This window comes from Salmo salar, chromosome ssa16, assembly GCF_905237065.1.
Source record: "Salmo salar chromosome ssa16, Ssal_v3.1, whole genome shotgun sequence".
Taxonomy (NCBI): Eukaryota; Metazoa; Chordata; class Actinopteri; order Salmoniformes; family Salmonidae; genus Salmo; species Salmo salar.
The window spans coordinates 25,199,660-25,227,130 of NC_059457.1; the positions used below are offsets into that span (position 1 = coordinate 25,199,660).

General features: G+C 43.3%; 1 protein-coding gene across 1 annotated transcript in view; it reads right to left on the reverse strand.

Annotated features, from left to right (window-relative positions):
- LOC106573448 (voltage-dependent calcium channel subunit alpha-2/delta-1) overlaps positions 1-27,471 on the reverse strand; it is a 159,958-nt gene that overhangs the window by 127,386 nt on the left and 5,101 nt on the right. The window contains exons 2-3 of the mRNA XM_045697089.1: positions 9,610-9,691; positions 9,372-9,488 (exon numbers count right to left, since the gene is read on the reverse strand). Coding sequence (XP_045553045.1) covers positions 9,372-9,488; positions 9,610-9,691 — 199 coding nt within the window. The remainder of the gene's footprint in view (positions 1-9,371; positions 9,489-9,609; positions 9,692-27,471) is intronic.

Consider the following 27,471-nt stretch of genomic DNA (forward strand, 5'->3'; position numbering starts at 1 on the left):
AGTTTCCTAAGGACTAGAAGCGAGGCGACCATCTCCGTCGGCGCCATCTTGCTACCAACTGTGTTACAGAGGACCAATGAAAAGCATAAAAAAACTGCAAAAATGATGGTAAGAGTAGGAAGGCTTCTGGCAGAGAGAGTGTATGTGAATCTCATTGCTCCTTTCCCTGACTAACCCGTCTGCTATTTGCATTAACTTCTCAGGGCTACGTGGGACGCTACCGTCCCACCTGCGGGACACACTATTCAACAGCCAGTGAAATACCATGGCGCGAAATACAAAACATAAAACATCTCATAATTTCATTTTCTCAAACAATCAACTATTTTACACCATTTTAAAGATAAGACTCTCGTTAATCTAACCACATTGTCCGATTTCAAAAAGGCTTTACAGCGAAAGTAAAACATTAGATTATGTTAGGAGAGTACATAGACAAAAATAAATCACACAGCCATTTTCCAAGCAAGGACATGTGTCAATAAAACCCAAAACACAGCTAAATGAAGCACTAACTTTTGACGATCTTCATCAGATGACACTCCTAGGACATTATGTTACACAATACATGTATGTTTTGTTCGATAAAGTTCATATTTATATCCAAAAACAGCAGTTTACATTGGCGCGTGATGTTCAGAAAATGTATTCCCACCAAAACTTTCGGTGAATGTGCACATCAATTTACAAAAATACTCATCATAAACGTTGACAAAATACATAACAATTATTTTAAGAATTATAGATAGACTACTCCTTTATGCAACCGCTGTGTCAGATTTTAAAAAACCTTACAGAGAAAGCACATTTTTCAATATTCTGAGTACATAGCTCAGCCATCACAGCGAGCTATTCAGACACCCGCCAAGTTTGGGGCCACCTAAACTCAGAATTAGTATTAGAAATATTGTCTTACCTTTGCTGATCTTCGTCAGAATGCACTCCCAGGACTGCTACTTCGACAAGAAATGTTGTTTTTGTTCCAAATAATCCATATTTATGTTCAAATACCTCCGTTTTGTTCGTGCATTCAGAGCACTATCCAAAGGCATAACGCGCGAGTGCGGTACGGGAGACGAGAAGTCAAAATGTTTCATTACCGTAGTTAGAAGCATGTCAAACGCTGTTTAAAATCAATCTTTATGGTATTTTTAACGTAAAATTGCGATAATATTCCAACCTGACAATAGCGTATTCATTCAAGGAGGAAAAGAAGGAACAGCGTGCTCGTGTAACCGCGCATATCCAATCCCTTTGTTGCCAGGCAGTCCACTCAGAAACTGAGCTCATATTATCTGCCCAGTAACAGGAGAATGCTCAAACCACTTTCTGAAGGCTTTAGACAGCCAATGGAATCCTTAGAAAGTGCAACGTAACTCCACAGATACTGTAGTTATGAAACGGCCTAGAAAGAAGAACTACATTTCTCAGATCCTACACTTCCTGGTTGACTTTTCTCAGGTTTTTGCCTGCCATATGAGTTCTGTTATACTCACAGACACCATTCAAACAGTTTTAGAAACTTCAGAGTGTTTTCTATCCAAATATACTAATAATATGCATATTCCCGTTTCTGGGCCAGAGTAGTAACCTGTTTAAATTGGGTACGTTTTTCATCTGGCCGTGAAAATACTGCCCCCTATACCCCAACAGGTTAACCGCTCTGCATCAATAATTAAGGTTTTAATTACAGCATGAATGCATGCACACACACACACACACACACACACACACACACACACACACACACACACACACACACACACACACACACACACACACACATGTACATATACAAGCACACGCACTCATACATACTGTACACAGAAACACACACACACACACGCACACACACTGACAAGCTATATACCTCACAAAAAAGGCACCGTACTCCTCTTCCCATTGACTTAATGCAATAGTGATATTGTGTCTGAAAATCCATCCATATAATGTCCAGATTTCTCTATTGGGGTTTGAAGTAAATTTAACACTAGAACTGCCTGGCCTTTCAGCATATACAGTGGGGGAAAAAGTATTTGATCCCCTGCTGATTTCGTAAGTTTGCCCACTTACGAAGAAATTATCAGTCTATAATTTTAATGGTAGGTTTATTTGAACAGTGAGAGACAGAATAACAACAAAAAAATCCAGAAAAAACGCATGTCAAAAATTTTAAGTATTTACATTTTAGTCATTTAGCAGACGCTCTTATCCAGAGCGAGTTACAGTAGTGAATGCATACATTTCATTTCATGCATATTTTTTTTTTGTAGTGGCCCCCCGTGGGAATCGAACCCACAACCCTGGCGTTGCACACACCATGCTGGCGTTGCAAACACCATGCTCTACCAACTGAGCCACAGGGAAGCTGACCCCTCTGCAAAACATTACTTAGTACTTGGTGGCAAAACCCTTGTTGGCAATCACAGAGGTCAGACGTTTCTTGTAGTTGGCCACCAGGTTTGCACACATCTCAGGAGGGATTTTGTCCCACTCCTCTTTGCAGATCTTCTCCAAGTCATTAAGGTTTCGAGGCTGATGTTTGGCAACTCGAACCTTCAGCTCCCTCCACAGATTTTCTATGGGACTAAGGTCTGGAGACTGGCTAGGCCACTCCAGGACCTTAATGTGCTTCTTCTTGAGCCACTCCTTTGTTGCCTTGGGTCATTGTCATGTTGGAATACCCATCCACAACCCATTTTCAATGCCCTGGCTGAGGGAAGGAGGTTCTCACCCAAGATTTGACGGTACATGGCCCCGTCCATCGTCCCTTTGATGCGGTGAAGTTGTCCTGTCCCCTTAGCAGAAAAACACCCCCAAAGCATAATGTTTCCACGTCCATGTTTGACGGTGGAGATGGTGTTCTTGGGGTCATAGGCAGCATTCCTCCTCTTCCAAACACGGCGAGTTGAGTTGATGCCAAAGAGCTCCATTTTGCTCTCATCTGACCACAACGCTTTCACCCAGTTGTCCTCTGAATCATTCAGATGTTCATTGGCAAACTTCAGACGGCCATGTATATGTATTCTTGAGCAGGGGGACCTTGCGGGCGCTGCAGGATTTCAGTCCTTCACGGCGTAGTGTGTTACCAATTGTTTTCTTGGTGACTGTCATTGACAAGATCCTCCTGTGTAGTTCTGGGCTGATTCTTCACTGTTCTTAGGATCATTTCAACCCCACGAGGTGAGATCTTGCATGGAGCCCCAGGCCGAGGGATATTGACAGTTCTTTTGTGTTTCGTCCATTTGCGAATAATCACACCAAATGTTGTCACCTTCTCACCAAGCTGCTTGGTGATGGTCTTGTAGCCCATTCCAGCCTTGTGTAGGTCTACAATCTTGTCCCTGACATCCTTGGAGAGCTCTTTGGTCTTGGCCATGGTGGAGAGTTTGGAATCTGATTGATTGATTATGTGGACAGGTGTCTTTTTTACAGGTAACAAGCTGCGGTTTGGAGCACTCCCTTTAAGAGTGTGCTCCTAATCTCAGCTCGTTACCTGTATAAAAGACACCTGGGAGCCAGCAATCTTTCTGATTGAGAAGGGGTCAAATACTTATTTCCCTCATTAAAATGCAAATCAATTTATAACATTTTTGACATACGTTTTTCTGGATATTTTTGTTGTTAGTCTGTCTCTCACTGTTCAAATAAACCTACCATTAAAATGATAGACTGATAATTTCTTTGTAAGTGGGCAAACGTACAAAATCAGCAGGGGATCAAATACTTTTTTCCCCCACTGTAAGTACCCGCTAGAGAAAGTTGCCAACTGCACTGCCCATTAGCGCAAAACTGAAAGCGCGAACCACTGCATTCAACCATGAAAAGATATCTGGAATATGGCCGAATATAAACAGTGAAGTTATTCCCACCGCAAGGCAATCAAACAAGCGAAATGTAGGTATAGCGACAAAGTGGAGTCGCAATGTGGCAGGGTCTACAGACAATTACGGACTACAAATAGAAAACCAGCCACCGACATCTTGCTTCCAGACAAACTAAACACCTTCTTTGCCCGCTTTGAGGATGTAACGGCTGTCTGTGGAAGTAGACCAAGGTGCAGCGGAGTTAGCGTTCATCTTTGAATTTTAATAAACGTAAGAACACTATACACACAAAACAAGAAAACCGACAGCCAAACAGTCCTGTCAGGTGCAAAACACTAAACAGAAACAATCCCCCACCAAACCCAAAGGAAAAACAGGCTCCTTATGTGTTACTCCCAATCAGCAACAACGAACTACAGCTGTGCCTGATTGGGAGCCACACACGGCCCAAAACAAAGAAATACAAAAACATAGAAAAATGAACATAGAATGCCCACCCAATGTAACACCCTGGCCTAACCAAAATAAAGAACAAAAACCCCTCTCTATGGCCAGGGCGTTACAGAGGATAATACAGTGCCACCGACACGGCCCGCTTCCAAGGACTGCGGGCCCCCTCTCTCCTTCTCCATGACTGACATGAGTAAGACATTTAAACGTGTTAACCCTCGTCAGGCTGCTGGCCAAGACGGCATCCCTAGCCACGTCCTCAGAGCATGCACAGACCAGCTGGCTGGTGTGTTCATGGAAATATTCAATCAATCCCTAACCCAGTCTGCTGTCCCCACATGCTTCAAGATGGCCACCATTGTTCCTGTACCCAAGAAGGAAAAGATAACTGAACTAAATGACTATCGTCCGTAGCACCCACTTCTGTCATCATGAAGCGCTTTGAGAGACGAGTCAAGGATCATATCACCTCCACCTTACCTGTCACCCTAGACCCACTTCAGTTTGCATACAGCCCCAATAGGTCCACAGATGATGCAATCACCATCACACTGCCCTATCCCATCTGGACAAGAGGAATACCTACTGTATGTAAGAATACTGTTCATTGACTACAGCTCAGCATTCAACACCATAGTACCCTCCTAGCTCATCATTAAGCTTGAGGCCCTGGGTCTCAACCCCGCCCTTCGCAATTAGGTCCTGGACTTTGACGGGCCACCCCCAGGTGGCAAAGGTAGGAAACGTCATCTCCATTTCGCTGATCCTCAACACTGGGGCACCACAAGGGTGCATGCTCAGCCCCCTCCTGTACTCCCTTTTCACCCATGACTTGACTGCATGGCCATGCAAGCCTCCAACTCATTCATCAAGTTTGCAGACGACAACAGTAGTGGGCTTGATTACCAACAACGACGAGACAGGGAGCCTACAGGGAGGAGGTGAGGGCACCTCAACAAAACAAAGGAGATGATCGTGGACTTCAGGAAACCCCAGAGGGAGCACCCCCTTATCCACATCGACTGAACAGTACTGGAGAAGGTGGATGTCACGCCCTGACCATAGAGAGCCCTTTTATTTCTCTATTTTGGTTAGGTCAGGGTGTGATTTGGGTGGGCATTCTAGATTTTGTATTTCTATGTTCTATTCTATGTTTTCTATTTCTTTTTTGTTTGGCCGAGTATGGTTCCTAATCAGAGGCAGCTGTCTATCGTTGTCTCTGATTGGGAATCATACTTAGGCAGCCCTTTTTCCCACCTTCAGGTTGTGGGATCTTGTTTTTGTATAGCTGTTAGAAGCCTGCAAGACTTTTCGTTCGTTGTGTTGTTTGTTTTTTTTCTGGTTCACCTTAAATAAAATTATGATGAACCCAACTCACGCTGCGCCTTGGTCTACCCATAACAACGAGCGTTACAGTGGAAAGTTTTAAGAACACATCACGGACAAACTGAAATGGTCCACCCACACAGACAGTGTGGTGAAGAAGGCTCAACACCACCTCTTCAACCTCAGGAGGCTGAAGAAATTTGACTTGTCACCTAAAACCCTCACAAACTTTTACAGATGCACAATTGAGAGCATCCTGCCAGACTGTATTACCGCCTGGTACGGCAATTGCACTGCCCACAACTGCAAGGCTCTCCAGATGGTGGTGCAGTCTGCACAACGCATCACCGGTGGCAAACTACCTGCCCTGAAGGCCACCTACAGCACCCAATGTCACAGGAAGGCCAAATAGATCATCAAGGACAACAACCACCCGAGCCACTGCCTGTTCACCCCGCTACCATCGAGAAGCCGGGGTCAGTACAGGTGCATCAAAGCCGGAACCAAGAGACAGCTTCTATCTCAAGGCCATGAGTCAGTTAAACAGCCATCACTAAGACAGAGAGGCTGCTGCCTACATACAGACTTTAGTAAATGGATCACTAATCACTTTAAATAGTGCCACTTTAATAATGTTAACATATCTTGCATTATTCATCTCATATGTAAACTCAACAAAAAAAGAAACATCCTCTCACTGTCAACTGTGTTTATTTTCAACAAACTTAACATGTGTAAATATTTGTATGAACATAACAAGATTCAACAACTGAGACATAAACTGAACAAGTTCCACAGACATGTGACTAACAGAAATGGAATAATGTGTCCCTAAACAAAGGGCGGGTCAAAATCAAAAGTAACAGTCAGTTTCTGGTGTGGCCACCAGCTGCATTAAGTACTGCAGTGCATCTCCTCCTCATGGACTCCACCAGATTTGCCAGTTCTTGCTGTGAGATGTTACCACACTCTTCCACAAAGGCACCTGCAAGTTCTCAGACATTTCTGGGGGGAATGGCCCTAGCCCTCACCCTCCGATCCAACAAGTCCCAGACATGCTCAATGGGATTGAGATCCGAGCACTTGGCTGGCCATGGCAGAACACTGACATTCCTGTCTCGCAGGAAATCACGCACAGGACGAGCAGGTGGCATTGTCATGCTGGAGGGTCATGTCAGGGTGAGCCTGCAGGAAGGGTATCACATGAGGGAGGATGGCAGCATTGTATGTGCAAAGTTTTAGACTGATGAAATGAACCATTGCATTTCTGTTCAAAATATTCTATCAAGACTGCCCAAATGTGCCAAATTTGTTTATTAATAACTTTTCATGTTCAAAATTGTGCACTCTTCTCAAACAATAGCATGGTATTATTTCACTGTAATAGCAACTGTAAATTGGACAGTGCAGTTAGATTAACAAGAATTTAAGCTTTCTGCCAATATCAGATATGTCTATGTCCTGGGAAATGTTTTTGTTACTTACAACCTCATGCTAATCGCATTAGCCTACGTTAGCTCAAATGTCCCGTGGAAGGGACACCGACCCCGAATACGTTTTTAACCTCTCTCCCTCTACTATAGCCGCCTTTGGTGATTGGACTGAGATGGATGGAAACACAGACAGCTTGCTGCTACCACATTTTACAACGTGTGATTCATTCACTATTATATCATCATTTAAAAAAAGTGAATGATCTATGTTTCATATTCTTGTTTGTGCTAAGGTTCATATGAATAGTACTGATGAATGTATTACAATTATGTTGGTGAGGTTGACTTGAGTGAAATATTGTTACGTTTTTTTATGCTTTGGTATTGTAATATTTTCTGAAATTGGTCTCATCACCTGTTGCTTCCATTTCAATAGCAAAGTTGTTTATGAATTACAAAATTGTCAGAAAGTGAGGATAAATCAGGCTAAAATGCGCAACGACATTGGACACTTTTGATGTATCTAATACCAATGATTAAGGTAAGACATAGCTATAACTTACTACTTCTGTTTGATGAAATTGTCATGCCATTATGCTATTGTAAGTCGCTCTGGATAAGAGCGTCTGCTAAATGACTTAAATGTAAATGTATGTAATTTGAGCATTGGTTTGATGAGACAATGTAGGTAACTAGCTAGCTATGGTGGAGAGGTTGATTTGAAGCAACAAACGTATATAGCCGATCTGAGCTCATGCCTGCATGTTAGATGGTTCATAGATAACCTTGAATTCAATTCTGAATATGGCTGAGATAATTGAAACAAGATAAGTATTCTGAGGGTAAATGTTGTCACAATGAGTTAGCTAGCTAGCCAGCTAGCCAACTTGTGCCACAGCTGGGCTGCTTGGACAATACGTGAACCCGGGAGCCTGGCTGGCAAGCTCACAACTAACGTTACAATGTCAACTAACGAAACAGATACAATTTCAATAAGTACATTTTGAATATGGCTTAGATATGGCTGAGAACAAAAATATATTGAGCGTCAATGTTGTTGGGATATAACGTTAGCTTGCTAGCTAAAAACCTGTGTAGCTGGCTGCTAAGATACGAGAGAGCAGCTAGGTTTTAGTTTTGCGTCACAGCTCAATACATAGAACAAATAGATTGCCAATAAGGACATGCTGCATTTCTCACTTTGAATGAGACTGCATGATCTGTAATCATTCCGTATTCATCCAGAATGAATCATGAATAATGATGAGTGAGAAAGTTACTGAGGGTCAAGTATCAAACCCCCAAGACATGCTAACATCCCATGTTGGTAATGGTGAGTGCTTGTCTTGGGGATATGATTTTTGACCTTCTGTAACTTTCTCACTCATTATTCAGGATTCATTCAGGATTATCCATAATCATGTTAGCATTCACATTAATGTAGATGTATTTAGAAATATATTGTATTCTTACTCACAAAAAAATTACTCCAAAATGACACTATCAACTATTTACCATTTATTTCTGTTGGGCACAAACTAATCAGAAAACAACCAAAACAAACTGCAAAATGCATCCAACAAGTTTGTAAAGTCACAAGCTTGATGTAATCATTGCGTGCTAGGAATATGGGACCAAATATTAAACTTTTTACTTTATTTCTAAAAATAATTTGTACCCCTGCCTTTTTTTAAATATATTTTTTGGGTATTTCTTGTTAAACAAAATCTCTTAATCTGAACACATCTATTAGTATAAAATAATATAATTTCCCTTTTTTTGCATACAATATAGCTCAGTGTTTGAATTTTTTATTTTATACTGTCGTTATTGCTCGCCTTTATCAAGGGTGTCAATCATTTCACACCCACTGTATTTTAGAAGGGGTTGGAATACAAAAGATATTCATACTTCATATTCCAGCGGAAGATGAGTCTCTGATCTACTTCTGCTCAAAGGAATACATGCACAGTCATACAGTATATCACTCCTCTCTGTTACCAACCTGCACCTCACATTACCATGGTCTTCTAACCATCCCCTGATCCTAGCCTGTACTGTCACATCTCACCTCAGCTTTCTACAAGTGGAACCTAAAATACAGTACATGGGCCCCCCATAAGATTTGAAATAACATTCATGTGATTACCCCCATAAGATGCGTACACCCAAGAGTCAATGTGTCATTAATTTCAGTCCCTCTCCACTCCATTGTGGTGCATTATAGTAGCAGTGGCATCCTCAAGGCTCAAGCACACCTGATTCAAAAGCTCAACTAGTCATCAAGCCTTTGCTGTTGGGGGTACATGAGGAGCATAGAAACCCTGTGTCTTACTTCCAGAGCAGCAGCCCTCTTCAGTAAAAGCTGTTCTATGTTCCTGGCTGCCCTAGCCACTAGTTCCTCTGCATCGTTCGACTCTACTGTGTACAGGTTCTGGTTGTCCAGGAAGATCTAGAGAGTGAGCATACACACTGGTTACACACACTGTCATAGTGTCCCTTGATAGACATCCATGTTTTATGTTATATAGTGATTACTATGCATTATAACATGTTATGAAGGTTTAGGTCACCTGTGAGAGGCTCTTCCCGGCACTGGCGGTGTCTGCCAGTGTCACCAGCTCTAGCTGTATCTGATCCACCCATTCCTTTATCCTATAGGACAAGAGAGAGGCACAAACAACCAATCAGATCACAAAAACAGACATCAAACATCCCATACCGGTAGTTCGATTAAATAAATCCCTCCTCACCTAAATTAGCCAGCATTTATGTTACTAGTAGCTGCCTATCATCAGCCAACATCCCTGTCAATCAGATGGTTTCAAAGCCAATATAACCACATCAGACGACTCTCACAAAAATGGAACATGGCATCACCTGTCCAGTCAAATCACTCAACAATCACTCTATTACAATGTCACACAATAAGATCACTGGCCTAGCCGTCAACACTGCCAGAGCCAATCAGATCATACTCTCAGGGGTCAAAGGAAAAGTCAAACAATCAAATACTTATTACTAGGTTCACACACAATGTCAACAGGTAGCTGTCTCAAGCTGGGTCAGACCAATGAGATTCAGTGATGTGTGTGGACAGGCCTCCGCAGAAATCTACCTCTGTGTGTGTGTGTGTGTGACCTTGTTAGAGCAACCACAACCAAATGGGTCCACTCCATATCCAAGTGCAGTGGAGCCAAAACTTCACTCTGAGCTCTTGATAATATCACTACTGACATACAGCACCTTTGTCTGTCTCTTTCTCTCCATCTCTCCCAGCCTCTCTCCCTCCCCTTCTCTATATCTCTCTCGCTCTATTTTTCTTTCTCTCTCTATTTCACCAGGATCACATTGATGCCATACCTCCTGACATCCTGGGCTGAGCCACTGTGGTGTTGCTTAGAGTAACAAAGAGCTCAGATGAAAACATCAGGGTCTGCCTAAGAACATTTTTATTCTGTAACCTTTAGAAACATTGTGAAACATTACACACACACACACACACACACACACACAGAGAGCGAGAGACAGGAAGAGAGAATATTGCATGCAGTTGGCTGGGGGTTGGAGTGGGATGTAGATGATATCATTGTCATTCATTGTCACGCACAGACCACGCCACACACACACACACACACACACACACACACACACACACACACACACACACACACACACACACATCCGTGTGTCATTTGCAGCTATTTACACAGTCACTGAGAGTAATAAGTGTAAAGCTGGTTACTTGAATGTGTCCAGACGATTGTGACTGGGGAGAGGGAATGAGAGGGGAGGAGGGGTGAGAGCTGGTGAGGTATACGGAATAATTGTGTCCCTTATCTGTTTCTCCTTTCCTCCCCTCCCCTCTCCTCTCCTCTCTATAGTGCCTGAGATCTAAAGCCCTGAGATCTGAGCAGACAGTGTGTGTGTTTGTGTGCACGTGTGCCTTCATCCATGCATAGATAAATATATATATATATATTCCCTACTAGACGGCACTAAACAGACATGGTCTTCCTTTTTCTATCTCCTAGCCAACTTTGCAGTATTTATTTATATTTTTTTGTGTTTTTTCTTACATTATTTGCTCAGCATTTTCTTACATTATTATATATATATTATATATATCAGTGGTCACTCAGACATTATAGCTGGAATTTGACTTCCCTGTCCTGGATCCTTTGTATGAACTTTGGTGCATCCCCGGGGCTGCACCAAAACACTGATGCCAGATGAGAGGTGGAATGAGTGAGACCCTAGACTCAGACGTTCAGTCCCTGGACAATAAAGTAGACAAGCTCAGGGTGAGAATCTCCTTCCAGAGAGACATCAGAGACTGTAACATACTCTGTTTTACTGAATCATGGCTCTCTTTCCGGGTATATTGTTCCTGTGCATTGTCAGCAGTTTCTTCGTCCAGGAAGAAGGAACGCTCAGGGAAGTAGAAAGACGGAGGGGTTTGTTTCATGACTAACAACTCACGGTGTGATTGGTACAGGTACTCAATTCCTTTTGTTCTCCCGATCTGGAATACCTCACCATCAAATGAAGACCGCATGACCTTGCGAGAATAATGTATTCGGTCACAGTCATTGCCGTGTATATTCACCCCCAAGCCGACACCGCGACAGCTTTCAAGGAACTACACTGGACTTTGTGCAAACTGAAAACCCCATATCCTGAAGTCGCATTTACTGTAACGGTGGACTTTAATAAAAGGAAATCTGAGGAAAGCACTACCGAAATAATATCAACTCGCAACACGGACCATAGATCATTGCTAATATCCCTTCCGGGATGGCTACAAGGCCCTCCCCCACCCTCCCTTCGGCAAATCAGATCATGCCTCCATTCTGCTTCTCCCCACCTATAGGCAGAAACTTAAACAGGAAGCTCCCCTGGTAAGGACAGTTTAACTTTGGTCTGACTAATCGGAATCTATGCTTCAAGATTGTTTGATACCTCGGCCTAGAAATGTGCCGGGTCAACTCTGAGAATAGTATTGACGTATACGGTGACTGGGTTCATCAGGAATTGCATAGAGGACGTTGTTCCCACTGTGACAATTAGAATTGATCCAAACCAAAAACCACTGACAGGTGGCAGCATTCGTGCAAAACTGAAAGCGCAAAACACAACATTTAGCCATGGCAAGGTGATTGGGAACATCGACGCATACAAACAGACCAGCTACGACCTCGTAAGACAATTAAAGAGGCAAAACGACAGTACAGGGACAAAATGGAGTTGCGACTCAACGACTCAGACACTAGACGTATGTGGCAGGGACTCCAGACAATCATGGATTATAAAGGGAAAGCCAGCCACGTCACAGACACCGACACCTCACTCCCTGATGAGCTAAACACCTTCACCCACTTCGAGAATTTGTATACAGCCCCATCAATTTGAATACAGCCCCAACAGACCCACGGACGACGCAATTGCCATTGCACTGCACACTGCCCTATCTCACCTAGACAAAATAAATACGTAAGAATGCTGTTTGTCAACCACAGCTCAGCTTCAACACCGTAGACCCTCCAAGCTCATCACTAAGCTCAGGGCCCTGGATCTGTACCCCTTCCTGTGCAGCTGTGTCCTGGACTTCCTGACAGGATGACCCCAAGTGGTGAAGGTAGGCAACAACACCTCTGCCACATTGATCTTCAACACAGAGGCCCCACAGGGGTGCGTGCTCAGCCCCCTCCTGTACTCCCTGTTAACCCATGACTGCGTGGCCATGCACATCTCCAACTCACAACACTGGTAGGCCTGATTACCAACAAAGATGAGCCTATAGGGAGGAGGTAAGAGCCCTGGCAGAGTGGTGCCAGCAAAATAACCTCACCCTCAACGTTAACCAAATGAAAGAGCTAATCGTGGACTACCGGATACAACAGAGAAAACACGTCCCATCCACATCGACGGGGCCGCAGTGGAGAGGGTCAAAAGCTTCAAGTTCCTCGTTGTGGACATCAAAGACAACCTGAAATAGGCTGAAGAAATTTGGCTTGGCCCTTAAGACCCACAAACTTCTCCAGATGCACCATTGAGAGCATCCTGTTGGGCTGTATCATCGCCTGGAATGGCAATTGCAACGTCCGCAACACCAGGGCTCTCCAGAAGGTGTTGCGGTCAGCCCAACGCATAACTGGGGGCGCACTGTCAGCCCTCAAGGATATCTACACTACCCGGTGTCACAGGAAGGCCAAGAAGATCATCAAGGATCTCATCCACCCAAGCCATGGCCTGTTCACCCCGCTACCATCTAGAAGGCGGAGACAGTACATGTGAATTAAAGCGTGGACCGAAAGACAGAGAAACAGCTTCTATCTCCAGGCCATCAGACTTTTAAACAGTCATCACTAGCCAGCCTCCGCCCAGTACTCTGCCCTGCACCTTAGTCACTGTTCTAGCCGGCAACCACCCTGCTTGGCACATATCTCCACTCAGACCACATTCAAACTCCTCCAATATGTCAGTGATGTGGCCAAAAACCTCAACATTTAAACACATAAAAAAGTGATACTTTGTAAACTCATTATGCATTTGTTTTAAAGCAAATTGTTGATCATCTCCAAAGCATCTACAAATCGACCTTTTGATTTACAAGTGGATATCTGTCAAACTGACCAATCCAGACGCACCTCTTCTCCATTCATGTTTAATCAGCAAGTTTGTCTGAGTTGGCAGGGATGCTCTGCTCTGCTTATAGAGATAGAACTACTGTGGCTTTTAAAGTCTTGGTCAGAGAGCGCGAGAACGAGATGGAGTGTAATGAGTATCTCAGCGGAATGCTGATGGATCCAAGATGGCGTAGCAGTGCAGACGTGGTTTGTCATCCTGTTTACTTTTTGTATTTTTTGGCATTTTAGTATATATTTCAATTTTTAAATTAAATATACCTTCCAGTAACCTGCCTCACTCAATGTGACACGGATCCAGAATTTATTTTAGACCTTATAGCCAAAACTTGTATCAGAGGCTAGCCAGCTACTTAGCTACTAGCTATTTAGTCATTGTTAGCCACTGCTAGCGACCTTTACCCTGCTCAGGCACCAGACGTTTTTTAGCCTGGATAATCCCTGCCAGCCTCGGACTGTTTTTCTCCACTACAACGGTGGATTCCTGCCGTAAACCCTGGACCATTGATCACCACAGCTACCTAGCTGCCACTGAGTGACCCAGCCCCGAAGCTAGCCCTGAGCCAGGCGCATCTCCCGGCTAGCAAATGTAATTACCACAATTACAATACCTCTTTCGCCATCTGGCCCGGTCCCTTCGTCGACACGGCGCCCCACCGTACCACCACGACTGGTCCGCAGACGGAATTCCATCAGCTGTGCCTTCAACCGGCCTTTGCCGGACATCGGCGCAGACACTCCTACTTAACCCGGACTGCTAACTTTAAATGCCGTGTCTCCCGCATGCTTGCGTAGCAACAACCACCCCGCGGCTTCCCTGTTCCATCTATTCCTGTACAATGGACCCTATGATCACTTGGCTACATAGCTGATAACAGCTGGACTGTTCATTTATCATGTTACTCCACTTTGTTTACCTTTGTTTATCTGTCGGCCCTAGCCCCGAACTCAGGCCCTGTGTGTAGTTAACCGACCCTCTCTGCCCATTCATCGCCATTTTACCTGTTGTTGTTGTTGTCTTAGCTGATTAGCAGTTGTTGTCTTACCTGTTGTTGTCTTAGCTAGCTCTCCAAATCAACACCTGTGATTGCTTTATGCCTCACTTTATGTCTCTCTCAATTGTCAATATGCCTTGTATACTGTTGTTTAGGATAGTTATCATTGTTTTAGTTTACTGCAGACCCCCTAGTCCTACAGTACATGCCTTAGATACCTCCTTCATACCACCTCCCACACATGCGGTGACCTGACACAGTATAACCTGTGTGTCCAGAGATGCAACTTCTCTTATCACTCAGTGCCTGGGCTTACCTCCACTGTACCCGCACCCCACCATACCCCTGTCTGCACATTATGCCCTGAATTTATTCTACCACGCCCAGAAATCTGCTCCTTTTTTTCTCTGTCCCCAACGCACTAGACGACCAGTTTTGCTAGCCTTTAGCCGTACCCTCATCCTACTCCTCCTCTGTTCCTCGGGTAACCCAGGCCCTGCGTGTCCCCAGGCACTCTCATTTGTGGACTTCTGTAATCGAAAAAGCCTTGGTTTCATGCATGTTAACATCAGAAGCCTCCTCCCTAAGTTTGTTTTAATCACTGCTTTAGCACACTCCGTCAACCCTAAATCCGTGAAAATGGGGACCCTCATAGATATTATGCTGACCAACTTGCCCTCCAAATACACTTCTGCTGTTTTCAATCAGGATCTCAGTGATCACTGCCTCATTGCGTGCATCCGCTATGGGTCACTGTCAAATGCTCCCTAAAACACATCTGCGAGCAGGCCTTTCCAATCGACATGGCCCGGGTATCCTGGAAGGATATTGACCTCATCCCGTTAGTCGAGAATGCCTGGTCGTTCAGTAAAAGTAATTTCCTCACCATTTTAAAAAAGCATGCCCCTTTCAAAAAATGTAGAACTAAGAACAGATATAGCCTTTGGTTCACTCCAGACATGACTTCCCTTGACCAGTACAAAAACATCCTGTGGCGGACTGCAATAGCATCGAACAGTCCCCGCGACATGCAACTGTTCAGGGAAGTCAGGAACCAATACACACAGTCAGTCAGGAAAGCAAAGGCTAGATTTTTCAAACAGAAATTTGAATCCTGTAGCTCTAACTCCAAAAAGTTTTGGGACACTCTAAAGTCCATGGAGAACAAGAGCACCTCCTTCCAGCTGCCCACTGCACTGAGGCTAGGCAACACGGTCACCACCGATAAATCTATGATAATCGAAAATGTCAATAAGCATTTCTCTACGGCTGGCCATGCTTTCCTCCTGGCTACCCCAACCCCGGCCAACAGCTCCGCACCCCCCGCAGCTACTTGCCTGAGCCTACCCAGCTTCTCCTTCACCCAAATCCAGATAGCAGATGTTCTGAAAGAGCTGCAAAACCTGGACCCGTGCAAATCTAGCTGGGCTAGACAATCTGGACCCTCTCTTTCTAAAATTATCCGCCGCCATTGTTGCAACCCCTATTACCAGTCTGTTCAACCTCTCTTTCGTATCGTCCGAGATCCCTAAAGATTGGAAAGCTGCCGCGGTCATCCCCCTCTTCAAAGGGGGTGACACTCTAGACCCAAACTGTTATAGACCTATATCCATCCTGCCCTGCCTTTCTAAAGTATTTGAAAGCCAAGTTAATAAACAGATCACTGACTATTTCAAATCCTACCGTACCTTCTCCGCTGTGCAGTCCGGTTTCCGAGCTGGTCATGGGTGCACCTCAGCTACGCTCAAGGTACTAAACGATATCATAACTGCCATCGATAAAAGACAGTCAATCACCGTATTCTTATCAGCAGACTCAATAGCCTTGGTTCCTCAAATGACTGCCTCGCCTGGTTCACCAACTACTTCGCAGACAGAGTTCAGTGTGTCAAATCGGAGGGCCTGTTGTCCGGACCTCTGGCAGTCTCTATGGGGGTACCACAGGGTTGAATTCTCTGGCCGACTCTTTTCTCTGTATATATCAATGGTCGCTCTTGCTGCGGGTGATTCCCTGATCCACCTCTACGCAGACGACACCATTCTGTATACATCTGGCCCTTCTTTGGACACGGTGTTTACTAACCTCCAAACGAGCTTCAATGTCATACAACACTCCTTCCGTGGCCTCCAACTGCTTTTAAACGCTAGCAAAACCAAATGCATACTTTTCAACCATTCGCTGCCCGCACCCGCCTGCCCGACTAGCATCACTACTCTGGACGGTTCTGACCTAGAATATGTGGACAACTACAAATACCTAGGTGTCTGGCTAGACTGTAAACTCTCCTTCGACTCATATCAAACATCTGCAATCCAAAATCAAATCTAGAATCGGCTTTCTATTTCGCAACAAAGCCTCCTTCACTCACGCCGCCAAACTTACCCTAGTAAAACTGACCATCCTACCGATCCTCGACTTCGGTGATGTCATCTACAAAATAGCTTCCAATACTCTACTCAGCAAATTGGATGTAGTCTATCACAGTGCCATCTGTTTTGTTACCAAAGCGCTTTATACCACCCTCCACTGCGACCTGTATGCTCTAGTCGGCTGGCCCTTGCTACATATTTGTCACCAGACCCACTGGCTCCAGGTCATCTATAAGTCTATGCTAGGTAAAGCTCCGCCTTATCTCATCTCACTGGTCACGATAACAACTCCTAACCCGTAGCACGCGCTCCAGCAGGTATATCTCACTGGTCATCCCCAAAGCCAACACCTCCTTTGGACGCCTTTCCTTCCAGTTTTCTGCTGCCAGTGACTGGAACAAATTGCACATTTTCTTTTTAAATAAAATAAAAAACAATTCGCTATAACTTACACTAACTTTAACATCAGCTATCTGAGCAGCTAACCGATTGCTGCAGCTGTACATAATCCATCTGTAAATTGCCCACCCAATCTACCTACCTCATCCCCATATTGTTTTTATTTACTTTGCTGCTCTTTTGCACACCAGTATCACTACTTACACACCATCATCTGCTCATCATCATCTTCTCATCTATCACTCCAGTGTTAATCTGCTAAATTGTAATTACTTTGCTACTATGGCCAGTTTATTGCCTTACCTCCTCATGCCATTTGCACACACTGTATATAGACCAATTTTTTTTTCTATTGTGTTATTGACTGTACGCTTGTTTATTCCATGTGTAACTCTGTGTTGTTGTTTCTGTCGCACTGCTTTGCTTTATCTTGGCCAGGTCGCAGTTGTAAATGAGAACTTGTTCTCAACTAGCTTACCTGGTTAAATAAAGGTGAAATATATATTTTTTAAATGCTGTGTTGAACTATGGACTAATTACACATCCCTATAGAGGCAGACACAGTCTAACACACACACACTCACACTCTTGTGTGACGATGCTTTTATACAACAGATAGGGCTTCAATACAGTGGGGACAGTTCAACAATTTAAGAAACACAACCTCTAGATACAACTATACCAATTTTGTCACCTAATCAAAAGGCAAAGGCAAAACAGACAGATTGCAGTTTAATGTTTGGGACTTCCATTTACCCAACCTGCCACAGATACTTCTCCCTGTGTCGCATCCTATTACATCCCCAGAGTAATCACTGGTCCCTAGAGTAGGGGGTGAAACTAACTGATCACACACAATAATATCTGGCTGTTACCTTCAATTATCAGCTCTTTAACCCTGGAAGATCATTGCGGAACAGAGCATCACCCTCTTCTTCCTAATTTCCCAAAGCTACACTTGGTGTGGTAAGAGTCTAGACCAGGCCATATAATCTGGTATTGCACAGTAATAAACCATATTTGATCTCTGAAATAAACCCATGAAACATATTCTGTGTTTCACAGTATGAACTTGTAGGATTGGTAGTCACAGAATAGCATTAGTCTACAGTATAATAGCATCATTTAATATATTCTACAGTCAGCATTAGTTTAGCGCTGACTAGTTTTTTCAACAAGTTGACACGACATGCATTGGCATGCGCACGTCTTCATTGATCACATAGCTGACCCTAATGAAGGCGACCAGCACGTGGGAATCTGCTAGTAAAAAGTAAGACATGTTCATTAACATTTGCACTTACATAAACAGGCTATACACTGTTAAACCATGAAAGATGTGACATGTTTTAGGGATGGGCATGAGTAATCAAATACTCCAGTACTCAAACCGCCGCCAAAACTCAATCTTTAACCAGAGAACAATTATTTTTCAAATACTGTAAAACTTATTTGGTCGAAGTTGTTTCTTGCTTTGACTCTAGCGTTCCATTTGTGTGCATTTGCAGGACACAACAAAAAAAAGAAACCAAACCAAGTATCACACAGTTTTGCTCCCTAAATTCCTTTCCCCTCTGTGTCTCACTCATTCAAATGTGTTCTGACTGCTACACAGGCATAATGTGTGTGCCTACAGAAATAAATGCCTATAAAAATGTATCTAAAGCGATACACAACACACCCTGATCTGTTTCACCTGTGCTTGTCTCCACCCCCCGTCAGGTGTCGCCATCTTACCCATTGTCCCCAGTGTATTTATACCCGTGTTCTCTGTCTGCTGCCAGTTCGTTTTGTTTGTCAAGCCTACCAGCGGTTTTCCCCTTGCTCCTGTCTGTTTCAAGTTTTCCCGGTTTTGACCATTCTGCCTGCCCTGAGCATGCCTGCCATTCTGTACCTTGTCACCCCACACTGGAGTATTGCCTCTGCCTGCCCTGACCCTGAGACTGCCTGCTGTTCTGTACCTTTTGGACTCTGATCTGGATTACTGACCTCTGCCTGCCCTTGACCTGTCGTTTTCCCTTCCCGTTCTAGTAATACACTTTTGTTACTTCGACACTGTCTGCATCTGGGTCTTCCCTAAAACCTGATAGCCACCTTCCTTGCCAAATGACAACAGCTTTATAACAAATTCTAAATGGACTGGTTTACTTAAGTAGGAAAATAAATGTGTGTTCCAACAATGAGCTGCAGTTTTGGAAAAATTGCGTAATTTCTTGCTTAGGCTACTTTGCGGTTGTAACTAGTTACCACAGCCACAAAGTCTAAATTGTCTATGTCTTAAAAATTCATGATTTTAAAATGTGCTTTTTGTTTTAAATTAAGGTTAGGCATACGGTTTTCAGTCTGGTTAAGTTTAGGGTTAAGGGTTAGGTTTAAAATCAGATTTTAAGATGCGAAATTGTAGAAATGTATGACTTTTAATACTTTCTGGCTGTGGTAACTAACGTCAGTAGGAGAATAATGAAATCCCTACAGGTGTAGATAAAAAAATACCCACGTGAGAGTGGCAACACTGCTCAGTGTTATTGGAAGAGAGTGCCATATGCTTCAGCGTCACCTAGATCTGGGGGAAGGGAATACTAACAATTGAAAGAATATCCTTGACGTTTTACAAAGACATTTGAACCCACCATAATATGATTTCTGAAAGATTCATTTTTAACACGAGAACAAACTCAAGCAGAGACGTCTGGTCAATATGTTGTGAGGTTGCGTCAATTGTCGGATTCATGTGATTTCGGGTTAATAAGAGACGAAATGATCAGAGACAGACTTGTCATTGGCTGTAAAGATAACAGAGTAACACGAAACCCAAACCGGCTGCGCGTGTACGCCATCGTGCGCTATCGTGCATAAATGTATTTTGTCCCCCTACACCAAACATATCAAAAACTCTGAACCAATGACATTAATTTGGGGACAGGTCGAAAAGCATTAAACATGTATGGCAATTTAGCTAGTTAGCTTGCACTTGCTAGCAAATGTGTCCTATTTATCTAGCTTGCTGTTGCTAGCTAATTTGTCCTGGGATATAAACATTGAGTTGTTATTTTACCTGAAATGCACAAGGTCCTCTACTCCGACAATTAATCCACACATAAAACGGCCAACCGAATCGTTTCTAGTCATCTCTCCTCTTTTCAGGCTTTTTCATCTTTGAACTTATATGGTGATTGGCATCTACACTTTCACAGTATTACCACAACGACCGGCAAAACATTTCGTCTTTCAATCACCCACGTGGGTATAACCAATGAGGAGATGGCACGTGGGTACCTGCTTCTATAAAACCAATGAGGAGATGGGAGAGGCAGGACTTGCAGCGTGATCTGTGTCAGAAATAGAACTGACTTCTATTTTAGCCCTTGGCAACGCAGATGCTTGTTGGCGCACGTGAGCAGTGTGGGTGCAATAATTGAATAACGACGTGTCTGGTCTGGTCAGCATGTAAGAGCAAGTATGCTACGCGAACCACAACTTACGCTGAATGAATAAAGCAACTTACGCTGAATAACCTATTTTGGTTAGGTCAGGGTGTGATTTGTGTGGGCATTCTAGATTTTGTATTTCTATGTTCTATTCTACGTTTTCTATTTCTTTGTGTTTGGCCGAGTATGGTTCCTAATCAGATGCAGCTGTCTATCGTTGTCTCTGATTGGAATCATACTTAGGCAGCCCTTTTTCCCACCTTCAGGTTGTGGGATCTTGTTTTTGTATAGCTGTTAGAAGCCTGCAAGACTTTTCATTCGTTGCGTTGTTTATTGTTTTCTTCTGGTTCACCTTAAATAAAATTATGATGAACCCAACTCACGCTGCGCCTTGGTCTACCCATAACGATTGTTACAGCCATAGATATATGCAGAGCAAGTGAACAGATGCAGAGGCAATTAAAAAATATGAAAACTGTCCCTGAACAGACAGAATCTGTCAATTATGCCACTCAAAACAAATACAGAGGCCATGTCGATAGAAAATGGAAACATAATTCATTGGACAGTGATCTAAGGCGGAAAAATACTAAAGAAGGGTGCATGTACTGTGGGTCAACACACGCAAAAGCGAAATGCCCAGCATATGGGGTTATATGCAAATTGTGGGGAAATAGCCATTTTGCTGAACTGTGCAGACAAAGTAAGCCTGTCAATCTGCCAGAACAGGATACATGCAGTGATCATAATGATGATGAAGAAGCAGACATGCTATACATGACAGAGGTTAATTCTGTTCAAAGTAGCAAAGATAAATGGTTTACAAACTTAAAGCTTATCCTACTGACATGTGATAACTGTGATTATGATCCAAGCAGCACTATCAAATGCCAGTTAGACAGTGTCTCAACTGTCAATATGCTCAGCTACAGAGACACTATGCAAGTAATGCAGGATGGAGATGTAAAGCCTCAACCAAGCAAGGCAAGGCTAAGGCTGTACGATGGCTCGGTTATTACACCAGTAGGGGAGTGTGAACTACAAGCCAATCATGATGGGGAAACATATGTGCTAAAGTTCCAAGTGGTGAAAACTTTGCAAAAGCCTCTCCTTTCAGCAGAAATGTGTGAAAAGCTAAAGTTGCTACAGCTCAACTGTCACATCTGTCTGAAGGATCAGACCAAAATGCAGCGTGTTCGTAGTTCCACATATTTATTTTTTCCGTGAAACTAAATGCAATACACTAAATACTTGAAACACAAAAAACAACAAACCGTGACGCAGAGAGGAAACCACACTACTCAAAAGATAACCACCCACAAGAACAGGTGGGACAAACTTCAACTTAAATATGACCTCCAATTAGAGGTAACGAGGATCAGCTGCCTCCAATTGGAGATCAACCCAAACAACACCAACATAGAAATACAAAACTAGAAACTGAACATAGAAATACAAAAACAGACAAACACCCCCTGTCACGCCCTGACCTACTCTACCATAGAAAATAACAACTTACTATTGTCAGGACATCAACCACCAACAAGTCTTTTCACTAAAGAAAAACAAAAGGTCCCATCAGACTCGGAACACCTCAGAGGCAATACTGAAACAGTTTGAGGACATTTTTGAAGGGATGGGGGCTCTGCCAGATGAGCTTCACCTGGTGGTGGATGAGACAGTTAGACCAGTTCAACAGCTTCCCCACGAATCCCCATTCCACTGAAGGAAAATATATTAAAGGCTGTTGATTCAATGGAGGAACAGGGTGTTATTACGAAGGTCACCAAACCTACTAAGTGGATAAGCAACATGGTTGTGGTAGAAAAGCCTGGCAAAATAAGAGTCTGTCTTGATCCAAGTGCCCTGAACAAAGCCTTATGTAGGGCACATTACCAAATGCCTACCATTGAAGAGATACTGCCAAGCCTGGCAAAAGTGAAAATATTTTTGGTTATGGATGTAAAAAATGGGTACTGGCAGGTACGGTTGGATGAAGATTGTAGTTACCTCAACACATTTTGGACCCCCAATGGTAGATACCGGTGGACGAAGTAACCTTTTGGAGTGAAACCAGCTGCAGAGGAATATCAGCGAAGGCAACATGATGCACTTCAGGGACTGCCAGGAATAAGCGTCATAGCTGATGACATCCTGGTATACGGCTGTGGTGCTAGAATGGAAGAAGCAGTGCAGGACCATGACCACAACCTAACTCAGCTCTTACAAAGAGCAAGGGAGATGAATCTAAAGCTGAATGAAGACAAAGTTAAGCCCAGGCTCACAAGTATTACATACATGGGACATCTTCTGTCAGCTGAAGGCCTGAAGCCAGACCCCAAGAAGGTGGAGGCAGTACAGCAAACGCTGCCAGATGCAAAAGCAGTGCAGCGACTGCTTGGCTTTGTAAATTACTTAGCCAAATTCCTACCTCATCTGTCTGACGTATGTGAGCCATTGCGTCGGCTGACCAATAAAGATGTGCTATGGGCATGGCTTCCTCAACATGACGATGTATTGGAGCAAATCAAGAAATTGGTTAGCAACCAACCAATACTGACGTACTATGATGACCTCTCTGAAGATGTGATGCAAGTGACAAAGGCCTAGGGGCAGCGCTCTTGCAGAAGGGGCAGCCCATTGCATTTGCTTCAAGGACATTGACACCCACGGAGCAAGGCTATGCCCAAATTGAAAAGGAGTGCCTAGCTATAGTGTTCGCCTGTGACCATTTTGATCAATACCTTCATGGTAGGGACTTTATCACAGTGCACACTGATCACAAGCCGCTTGAGGTTATCTGAAAAAAAACTATTCGGTCTGCCCCAAAGAAACTTCAAAGGATGATGTTAAAGTGTCAGTGTTATCAACTACAGGAGGTATACAAGAAAGAAATAGAGCTTCACATTGCAGATTTCCTTACTAGAGCAACACTACCAACAACGAGTCACCCGCAATATCGGACAAATGCGACTGTATATGCTCTACAGGCTGAGGTTGAAGATGTGAACCATGCTACTGATCAAAACAACTCCCCGCAGACATGGGATGCTATTAAAGCTCTTTCAGCAGAGGACAAGACTTCTCGAATGCTTCAGTCTTTAATCCTAAGAGGCTGTCCGGACATAAGAAAGAGTATGTCCATCCTGGTGAGGGACAACTGGACATACAGAGACGAACTCACAATGCAGGAAGAGGTTGTCTACTAAGGCGACAGTTTAGACAGTGATCTAAACTCTACACCCAATGATTCTCTCTCGTATCCATGGGCACTCAGGGGTCAAAGCGAGTCTCAGGAAAGCCAGAGACTCAGTATTCTGGCCAAACATGACCCAAGAAATGTTGTGGCTGTGTGCAGCATAAGTAATGCTAATCTACCTAAGCAGCAAAAGGAAACGCTGCAGCCACATGACATACCAACACGTCCTTGGTCTAAAGTGGGAATGGGTCTGTTCACCGTACAGAACGTTCATTTTCTGGTTATAGTGGATTGCTATTCAGAGTTTGAGGTGGAGAAAGTGATTGACACAACAGACAGTTGCATCATTGACTGTGGTAAGCAGCAGTCTAGCAGATATGGCATACAGACCCAGTTCACGAGTCTGTTTGCAAAAGCCTGGGAATTTCATCATGTGACCTGTTCTACTTTCGTTTTTGCCTTAATTTCTTGGCGTTCCCCTAGGATAGGGGGCGCTAAAGCGATTTTTGAAAAAAATTCGTGCCCATTTTAAACGGCCTCCTACTCAAACTCAGAAGCTAGGATATGCATATAATTAATACTTGTGGATAGAAAACACCCTAAAGTTTCTAAAACTGTTTGAATGGTGTCTGTGAGTATAACAGAACTCATATGGCAGTCAAAACCCCGAGACAGATGGAAACAGGAAGTGGAATTCTGAATTGCGAACTCAACTTCATCACGTTGCCTATTAATCACACCGTGAGCTATGGTTCATTGAGCACTTCCTATTGCTTCCACTAGATGTCCCCAGTCTTCACAAATTGGTTTGAGCCTTCTACTGTTAAAATTGAATGAATGAGACGCCGTGGAACGTGGTCACACGGAGAGGGCCATCACCATTATGACGCCGGCGCCCCTGGTTACCCTCCCCTTTCGAAACGTTTTGAAACACAATGCAATCGTCTCCCTCGAATCTTATTGGCTCTCTTGTTGAAACAGGCCCTGAAGATTTATGTTATACAACGTTTGACATGTTTGAACGAACCTAAATGGGAAAAAAATGCTTTTTGTCGAAATGGCTGTCCCGTGGCCGACGGAGGATTTGGATCAGCCTTCAGACGCGCTAACAAGAACAAGCTAATGGAATATAATGGATTAACTTTTTCGAACGAAAATACATTTGTTGTGGACCTGGGATTCCTGGAAGTGCTTTCTGATGAAGACAACCAAAGGTAAGGGATTATTGACAATAGTATACAAGACTAGATGTGATATGCGATTGTTCCAAGATGGCGCTGACATGTAACGTTAGCCTATTTTTCAGAGTATCGCATCCCCTTTCATCGCAAAGTATGATTACCCAGTAAAGTTCATTTTAAATCTGGTATTACAGGTGTTTTCAAGAGATATTCATCTATAAATCTTAGAATGACAATATTACATTTTAAAAATGTTTTCGAATAGTAATTTACTAAATTGTAGCTCTGTTTCATCGGATGCATTTGAGGGAAAATAGTTAGTCAACGTTACGCACCGATGTAAAATGCTGTTTTTATATATAAATATGAACTTTATCGAACAAAAGAATGCATGTATTGTGTAACATGATGTCCTAGGTGTGTCATCTGATGAAGATTGTCAAAGGTTAGTGCTGCATTTAGCTGTTTTTTGGTTATTTGTGATGCATGTGGTTGGTCGGAAAATGGCTATGTGGCTACTTTTACGATATACTCCTCTAACATAATCTAATGTTTTGCTTTTGCTGTAAAGCCTTTTTGAAATCGGACAACGTGGTTCGATTCAGGAGAGGTGTATCTATAAAACGATATAATTTGAAAAGAAAAAAGAAAAAAAAGAAAAAATTTGTTATGCTAATAGCGATATGATTTTTCGCTGGATGTCCGTCCCGAGGCCGCACAGGGGTTTTAAGTAACCTTCTGTCTTAGTACTTAGTACTTTATAGTAAAAAATAATTTGAGTACTCGAACAGTCAAAACAGGTCAAATGCCCATCCTTAACAAGTTTATAACCTAAACTTCAGTTCTTAAAACTTAATCATTAGGCATTTAGATTTGCCAATAAGTGTTCTCATCTTAAACACAGGTGTTTGGAATGCAAGATTATACATGATAGTATCATGTCTACTCCCGTTCCTCCCCTCCGGCGTTTGACGTCGCCGGTTTACTAACCATCGGTCCTGGCATTCATCATTATGTGCACCTGGCATTCATCATCACGCGCACCTGCACTTCATCATTAGGCACACCTGGACTCCATCACTTCACTGACTACCTCCCCTATATCTGTCACTCCCTTAGTTCCATTCCCCAGGCAGTATTGACTATGTGTTTCATGTATAGACGCTGCTCGTGTTTGTCATATTGGTCTATGTTCCTTTTATTATTTATCTCACCACTTACTTTCCGACTCCCAGCGTATACGTTACAGATAGTCAGTCAAATTTCAACCAGGAGAACGTATAGAACATATTTTAAACAATAGTGTTTACTTTCCCATTGTCTTTAGAGTGAATTTAGTCATTAGAATGTGATGTGACTTTCCATGCCTATTATTCAGACCAGTGTTAGGAATGTCAGTCACCTCGCCTACATTTTGGCACAACTGAACAGGACATTTGATTCAAGAAATCTTTTCAATCGCATAGTGTTGTTGTTATTCGACTGTGTTGAGTTAATTTGCAATAACTCTCAGAGAAAAAGACGTTGGAGGGGCCTCACTATCATATTTCTCAGCATGCTGTGTTGCAGGTCAATTTTTACAATAGTTTGTTTTAATATATATGTTTCTTCATGCACACTGATTTATTGATCTTATACTATACAAAGATAAATCATTTACATTTTTCTAAACGAATCTAATCCGTAAGAGGTTGGATTTATTGCACCCGTTACTGAGATGGTTCTTCCAGTTTAGATGGTTTCGGTAGTCTCCTTTGCATTTCTTGTATATCCTCCCTCTGGCTGGATTCCAAAAGGACTTAATAATCACGTCACAAACCAGGAAAGGCAGGCTGTGGAAATACAGAGAGAAATGGGACTGTGCCCATCGTACACCCTCTACCACATCTCCAGACATAATAGCGCAGCGATGTAACAAGTCAACATACTGAGGAATTGGCAAGGTGCTAAACCGCAAGACTTTCTAACCTGCTTGTTATTACAGTCAGGGGTGAACTAGGACAATAATTTGGCCTTGGCATTTTATCCACACCAGCCCACTTCACTGCGCACGACGGCAACCCATACACACACCCCATCCCCACACATACACCCTGACCCTACATACCCTACTTACGCACAGGCTGTGGTGCTGACACATAACACTGGCAGTACAGTACAGCGTTTCTCAACCATCTCTTTACCAGTGACTTGCGAGACATGTTCCCCTTCCTCTTT